This window comes from Schistocerca serialis, chromosome 5 (assembly GCF_023864345.2).
Source record: "Schistocerca serialis cubense isolate TAMUIC-IGC-003099 chromosome 5, iqSchSeri2.2, whole genome shotgun sequence".
Lineage (NCBI taxonomy): Eukaryota > Metazoa > Arthropoda > Insecta > Orthoptera > Acrididae > Schistocerca > Schistocerca serialis.
In genome coordinates this window covers 747,874,267-747,882,577 of record NC_064642.1, presented here as the reverse complement: position 1 = coordinate 747,882,577, position 8,311 = coordinate 747,874,267, and the positions used below count along the sequence as shown (strand labels likewise).

At 38.1% G+C, this 8,311-nt stretch overlaps 1 protein-coding gene across 1 annotated transcript in view; it reads left to right on the top strand.

Moving 5' to 3' along the window:
* The first annotated feature begins 1,707 nt into the window (after positions 1–1,707).
* Positions 1,708–8,311, top strand: part of LOC126481472 (probable 28S ribosomal protein S16, mitochondrial) — a 38,510-nt gene continuing 31,906 nt past the window's right edge. The window contains exon 1 of the mRNA XM_050105251.1: positions 1,708–1,900. Within this exon, the coding sequence (XP_049961208.1) occupies positions 1,787–1,900 (114 nt within the window). The 5' untranslated portion in view covers positions 1,708–1,786. The remainder of the gene's footprint in view (positions 1,901–8,311) is intronic.

Below are 8,311 nucleotides of genomic sequence, written 5' to 3'. Positions count from 1 at the left end.
GAGAATACCCCCCCTTTTTATTGCAGATTACAATTCTATAGCAAGTCTACATACCTGTTGTCTGAAGTATTTTCGTCGTTTCGCCATAGATGGCGCTGTAATTGGAAGCATAGATATGTGTACACAATAGTAATTTACAACATGCTGCTCAATGGCCTCTGATTATCCAGTGGCACCCCAACTCTTTGCTGCAAGTGTAGGACAGGCCAGTATTTCGTAATGTCTAAGTGGAAATTCCATTCGCAATGTTATATTGTTCTATCAAAGAGGGGGCTACTCGTTACCGCACCTTCGCTGTGTAGCAATCTACGACGTATCATGAATGGCAGTACACTGTGACCGGAGCTCACATACCATGCAGACATAGAACAGATGGTGGGTCTAAACACTACAATATTTGCACAGTGTTTGTTGCCTGCACATCTACCTATCATTTGGAAAACAGATGTGTATGTGGACGATGAATGTTGCAACTACGGAACAATAAAATGGAAATGATCCGATCTTAGAGAGAACATAGAGAAATGTTGAGACTGTTGTTGCCTTGTATGCTTTCCAGGCAAATCTCGCTCTCATTTGTTCTTTTACAAGATTGTGAACGCCTTTATGCCTGATGGCAGCGTACAAACCAGCAAAAGGAAACGAAGCAAACGTGTTACAGGAGAAGTTAATGAAATAGCTGTACTAGCAGCAGTGCAACACACTCACAAGATAAGTGCCTGCAATTACACTGCAATTCCAGTATGTCTTTATATAGTACTGTCACAATACTGCATCATCATAAATATCATCCATACCATGCGCCACTGCATCAAGAACTTCATGACGCCAATTCGCATAACTAGCTAGTGCTTTGTGAATGGGCACATCAATAAAAGTAAACAACCATAACATACTTTACCGAGGTACTATTTCCCGATGAGTCTACATTCACAAATGGTGGGTCCTGAGTTCGAGTCCCAGTCCAACACCCAATTTTCATATGCTAGGAAGTTTAATATCAGTGTACACTCCAATGCAGAGTGAAGATCCCATTCTGGAAACTGTATTTTTCTCCCTCAATACAGAAGACATTTTTATCGTAGAAAAAGCTTTTTAAATCAAAATTACTTGGTCAATTTATGTTCTTATTTATACACAGTGTAAGATTTTTCTTTGTCCTGTGTTGCAAAACCTATATCAGTTTCAGCTTTCAGATATTGGTCTCTGTTGTGGAAAAACTATAGGTAACATATCGAAGTCCTCACGAAACTGTCTAAAAGTGTCACGAAACAAAAGAAACAATAAAAATACTGATTAACAGTAGATTAACTTCCGATGTTAGAAGACGACGCCACTCTCCCTCTCATCATCAACACTTAGTTGCCAAGAAACACTGGCTTTTATGTTTCGCTCCTTTCGCGATGAGCAATGTGAACCGACCTGAACTCTGCATTCCCCTACTCTACTGACCATCCAACTCGACATGTAATGCTATTTAATAACATATATTCGTAAAGCTGATTACTTTATTAACTTTATACCAAGATTGATAATTCATGCACTTTATAAAACGCTATTATGTCACAAAATGTAACTTTTGCTGGTAAACTGACGAATATTTGCCAGAGGCCAAATCATCGTAGGGACAAACAAAATAATAGTAATAATAATAATAACTATGATCAGAGATTAGCAATATATGTACTGTTTATCTGTGGTCAGAGATTTACTTAGTAGAATCTGTTTACAACTTAAAAGAAGCTTTTGTTGATCAACAAACCCGGTTATTGATTAGATATACAGAATGGTGTTTCCGGCCAGCGGTGGTGCTAAGTTTTTAGCTGACAGCGCTAAAGTAATAAGATTTGCTCGTCAAGGATGTACAAACAGGCCTTTTTTCCATATTGTAGTGATGGAGGTAAGCATTAAATATGATTATAGGGAGGTATCCTTCCAAATACGTCTGTAATGTGCTTGTCGTCAAGGAATTACTCTTCCCTGTTTCTCACTTTTTGCGCCCAGTCACTTTTGTCCGCTAGTGATTAATAACGATTGAAGAAACTAATTTTATAGACATTTGCATAAACTAGTAACGCGTCCACATAGATTTCATGCATCTATTATCCCCTCTTCGAGCAGAAGGATTCATATCCATCATCAGTTTCACGGAAGACGAAAACAAATTACTGATGATATCTAACGAAATTTTAGGGTCAGAGGAAGTGTCCGATTCCTGTAGATTTTTGTCATGTTGTTTGTTTTTTGATCGTGGTGTGTGTTTTTTTACTGTTATATTTAGCTTGTCCCCATCTTGCAAAAGATATACGTCATGTACTGTGAGAATTTGGACTGTGGCTGATCTTTCTAGGCTGGCTTTACTTACTTCACGTTTTGTTTGCGTCCTACTGCGTCACACGCATATTTACCATGGCAAGATGCAAAAAAGTGCCATTCAGCCTCCAACCCAACGTCTACTTTGTGGCTGCACAGATTTGAAAAATTCTTTTTGTTCGTATACTGACTACCACTTTCATCTGAAAAGCATATCAGCTTCTAACCTTGGGAAAATTTCCTTTTATGTAATTTATTACATCCTTTTGAAACACATGTACAGCCAAAGTGTTGTGTTCCAAGTAGTCGCTTAGAATGCAAACTGAAGAACTCCAAACTTCATCTTTTTCATTTTTAAAGTAGACAATAAATGGATGGTCATTGACCCAGTGGTACTGTTGTATTGCACCCTGAATCACAAATGTAAAATTTTCTGCAAAATTAGCCATCACTATGCATTCAGTTTCATGAAGTTGTGCTTTTCTGGCCTTCAAAAACGTACTTTGGATTGTAGAAACATAGTGGTGACTTTTGAGTTTTTGTAAGTTATCGGTTAAAGATTCCAAGTACTCTTCCTGAAATTTAACTGCTGTTATCACTTCTGTCCTGTCAGTTGTGGCCCACTGTTTAAAGGTAATACTGTCTGGCATTTCTGGCCCTTACCAGGGCATTTATTACACAAACTCATCATGCAGTCATAACTGTTAGTGTCACAGACCATTAAATCTAGTAACTCTTTGTAGTTATGATCACTGATTTTTGCACCAGCAATCATCAGTTTGACATTTTGTTGATATAAGCAAACACACACAGAGTGTGTCCCTGAGGATCCAGCCAAAATACACTACTTAGGGCAGAGGTCACAAAATTTTGACCTTCCAATTTTGCATTCAGGATGAGAATTTTTGAAAGCTACATAAAGTTCATTTAAATTTGACAGCACTAGTCGTTTCTGCTTTGTTACTTTAACTCCATTTATAACAACTCTTGTGCTATCTTTGCAACCTGGGCACATTCTACTGTCGTTATCATCTTCAAAAAACTGCTGGCTCTTTTTAATTGTTTCTTTACTTATACCTACACCTTTCTTCTTTCTTAAAACTGGAAGAATGCCATGGTCTTTCACTAATTTTTGGGTTGGTTTAACCAAACGATGAGAAACGTTGAATTCATTACTATTTTTTTCTTGACCATGAGTCAGAGAGCAAACTTAACATTTTAACTTTTTCCTCATTAGATGTCACTGATCATTTAATTTTTAATTTCTCTGTTAAGCTCAAATATTCAGTGTCAGATTATGCTGGTGGTAGGTTTTCTTCTTCTTTAGAAATAATGTTGGTATCTGTATTATTGAAGCATGATTCCAAGTCTTTTTCTAATTTTGTCTGAAATTTGTTGTACCTTATTTTCAATAGGTGCTTTTCTTTTTCTGCTACTTAATTTTATTATTTTCGAAGCAGGAGATACGTCTAACTAAGAACAAACAAAATCAAATATGCTAACAGCTTCCTTATTAGGATTATAAATGTCATTAACAAGGTTACATGATTCTGGCTCTGGATTCACAACAAATACTACGGTATGTTGATGATTTTCACTTATGGACCGTCTGACAGCAACTGAATAAAACACAATTTTAGTGCCATACGCGTTTCGCCTTTATTTTTTGCAAGGCATCATCAGTGGCAGGTTGCGTAGACAGTTTCTTACATATTACGCTCCTGTTGCATTTTTGGTCTTGTTCTTCTTCCTATGAGCGCCAATTTGCTGTTTTTTCTGCATTCCACAGCACTATGCACTGAACGCTTGTTTTAATGCAATGTTTTGGTTTCTGTTGCCGACAGTCGGCAACAGAAACCAAAACATTGCATTAAAACAAGCGTTCAGTGCATAGTGCTGTGGAATGCAGAAAAAACAGCAAATTGGCGCTCATAGGAAGAAGAACAAGACCAAAAATGCAACAGGAGCGTAATATGTAAGAAACTGTCTACGCAACCTACCACTGATGGTGCCTTGCAGAAAATAAAGGCGAAACGCGTATGGCACTAAAATTGTGTTTTATTCAGTTGCTGTCAGACGGTCCATAAGTGAAAATCATCAACATACCGTAGTATTACGCGCAACTGAGGAGGACAGGACCAAAAAATTGAAGATGTCACAACAAATATTTTTGAGTAACAGTTTGGGCACAGGGAATTTCCAGGAATCACATTATGTTTCACTTGGGAAACTGTTTCACTCTCACATTAACAAGGACAAATGTTCAAGTTTTATTTCCCTCAAACATTTAGTAGGCCTAATGGGCTTTTTATGAACTTTAAGTGGATCACAGCACTTTCTTCCAAAAATGTGGTTGTACTTCAGAATATATTTCTTCTCATGATGCTCACACACTGATGTTACAGAAGAAATTACTTGAAATTTAAACAAAGTTTGTCTATCTTTATCAAAGTCATTGCCAGCTGTCCAACAGAGCACTCTTCATCCATGTTATTGCATTCCAATTAATCTCTCAAAATTAATTACAAATTACACAGAGAACAAAGCACATAACACATTCTACCCTCTCGATGAAGTTTTACATCCACTCTAACAGAGCTTTCAGAACAGACTGACTACAACAGTGCCACACTCAGCAATAATTTACTTCTACAATGCCACATGCAGTAATAATGTACTTCTTTATTGGCAGTAAACCGAAATGTAAATGGGCATTTTTATGACCATAGAACAAAAGCGAATGCTCCTGTTGTTTAATATTGCATTATTAAAAATAAATAAACTAAGTGAATATTGGTTGATAGTGTTAACTAAATATATATCAAAATTAAATTTTATTACAATGAAACAATAAATCATTTAAATAGCAACAGCCATAAGATCAGTTATAGAGTAATGTGAATTATTTCGGACTCATTTTCAAAAATTCATATCTTTGTTCACAGTCAAATATCAATGTTGAAATTTTTGCAGTATGTTGCTGTCATATAGCCTAGGTATACAAAGTGTGCAAAAATCATGTTTTTATATTCAGTCCCACCTGAGACAACTAACCCCAAACTTAACAAAAACTGAAAATTTTCAAATTTCAAAAATTCATAAAAATTTAAGGAAACATTTGTAGGTGTTCTTTCTCTGTATGCGGCTAGTAGTGTATGATATCTAACTGTAGGAAAAAAATAGACTCTCATAAATCACTCCTTGTTTATTATTTTGGGCCTAAAAAGTAGGCCAGCCGCTGTAGCCCAGCAGTTCTAGGCACTTCAGTCCGGAACCGTGCTGCTGCTGCAGTCGCAGGTTCTGTCCTGCCTTAGGCATGGACGTGTATGATGTTCTTAGGTTAGTTAGATCTAAGTAGATATAAGTCTAGGGAACTGATGACCTCAGCTGTTCAAGTTCCATAATGTTTAGAGCCATTTGAACCAAACAAGTGGATTTTTGAAAATTTGGGTACCAAACTTTGGAGGCCATTTTGACTGGTTATTTTTGGATTTTGGGTATTTTGTGAAATATACAATGTTTCAGAGGACACTTTTCTAAAAGCAATCATGACAATTGCGATGTTGTAACTTAACCCAGTGCAGAGATATTAAAATTTTCGCTAATGTCTTCAGACTGAAAAATCGTTGTGTGTGTACAAATAAAAATGGTCACCATCCAGTAAAGATTCAAGATAAATTATTTTGGAAAAATTGTTTTGAACTTCTCAAATATGGAGCAATCACATATAAAAAAATTAAAATATTTAAAAATGGTCAGCCAACCATCACTGGACCACTTCATATGGATTGACCCAAATCCTTGTTACTATGTGTATAATTTACATCTGCTGATCAGCAGTAAGAAGCACATGCCCATTGGCGTTCTCAGCACTGAAGTGCAAGGGAGGAAACATTCCTCTTTTCTTATTCCCACTCCCAGCAGAACATCGTAGCCATCGATTGACTTACCATCTACAAACTGTCTCTCTCTGAGATGTTTGAAGATTTTGTCTGGGGTCAGCAATTTAAATGATGACAGGCCTACATCAGCTTAATTAGTCATGTGTTGATAGCACATGGAATAGCTTCATCCTCAACAATAAGTGAATCAGTTTTAAATAATGGAAAGAAAAATCATTCCATTCAGTATATAATTAAATGAACATTTTAACTTTGGTTTACCCCCAGAGATATGTCTTCACTTGTCCATGGGGGAGGGGTACTCTTCGCCGGTATAATGTAGCATTACTTTAGTTTACCTAATGAAAGTACTGCAGGCCGTTTTCACTCTGAAGAATGAATGGATAGCTAAGTCAGCTAAAACATTAGAGTGGTTTCAGTTGAAAGAAAAATTACAAAGTGTTTTCACTTGAGAAGAAAAACCCACAGACTGCTTATGTGAATGTAGGCTTTCCCAGAGTATACTGCTGATGAAATCTTCTTGGGCTTCCATCCGGGAAACTGCATCGAAAATCTGCAACGTTTCAATGAGTGTCATTCTCATCATCTACACCAGAAGATGATGGAAATGACACTCATCGAAACGTCGCAGATTTTCGACGCAGCTACCCGGATGGAAGCCCAAGAAGATTTCACCACCACAGACTGCTTTCACTTGAAAAAAAATTAATGAATATTAAGCCAGCAACTGACTGCCTGGATTCGAATCCGGGATCTCCTGGTGACTAGGCAGGTGCGGTAACCACTGTGCCATCTGGGACGCAGTGTTATCGCAACTGCATGGACTATCTAGTAACCTGAAGATCCCGAGTTCGAATCCCGGTCTGGTACATATTTTCGCTCGTCTCTGCTGATTCTGCTTACCGGTAATGTCGCATTGCAGCTGGCAGATTCCTGTTCCATTTGCATACAGTGTTTCACAGCTGCAGGATCTGCGTGGTGTCTGTTCTTTCAAAGGAACATACACCATGCAATCATAAAACTGATAAGCCTGGCTGGGCTACGGATCCGCTTTCTTCAGTGTGAATGCACGAAAAAGCCTGACCGCCTATGGGAATCTCTGAGTACCAAATGGGAGTATAATGGACAGGGACTGCAGATGGGTGGTGCTCAGTGGGAGTATGGATTGGCTGTGAGGCATACCGAGATAGCCCATGCAGTTGCAATAATGCTGTGTCTTGGATAAGGCAGTGGTTACAGCACGTGCCTAGTAAGCAGGAAATCCCAGTCGGGTTCACATTTTTGCTCGTTGCCGCTGATTCCGATTAGTGACCCGCTGCAGCTGACAGCAGTTTCCCCCTTCCACTTACATACTGTTTCCATTGTGTTGCTGCCACAGACTGCTTTCACTGGGGGGAGGGGGGGAGGGGGGAGGGAGTAAAACAAATGAATAGCAATTTAAATGACACGTAAAACTGCGACCGACTGACTCAGTTGTTTTCATTCTGTTACTCCTGCAGGCTGGTTTCATTCAAAAGAGTGAATGAGTAGTCCAATGAACTGAATCTATTGTTTTTATTCGGTTGCTTCCCCACACTATTTCCACTCAAAAGAATGAATGAATAATTCAACCAATAACTAAAATGACAACCGAATGAGTTGATTGTTTTGCAACGACCGAATGAGTCGATTTTTTTCATTCGATTGTTCCTACCACTACAAGTATGATGCTTATATGTCCTCATTGGAGTCATGCTGTATTGCATATATGCCTCAGCAACATTCTCAAATGGAAACATTTTGACTGCCTCTTATATGGCAATATGATTGGGGAATATAAGTACTAGGAAAATGAGGTTTTCTCTGAAGTCTTCAGTAACATCAGGGGCAGAGTCTGGAGGTTGATATAAGATCCAATTACTAGTGCATTCTTGATAATGAAACTTGTCCAAACAATGTTGCATGCAGCTTTACTGTCGCGGTGGATTTGAATTCCTTGTCTGCTGCTACAGACACTCTCTTCATTTTCTATTAGCGTAGCCTTTTGAAATACATTTAGATTTACCTGAAAATCGCACTGCTATTGATTTTTGAGTTCTAGCCCGCTTTCTGTACCT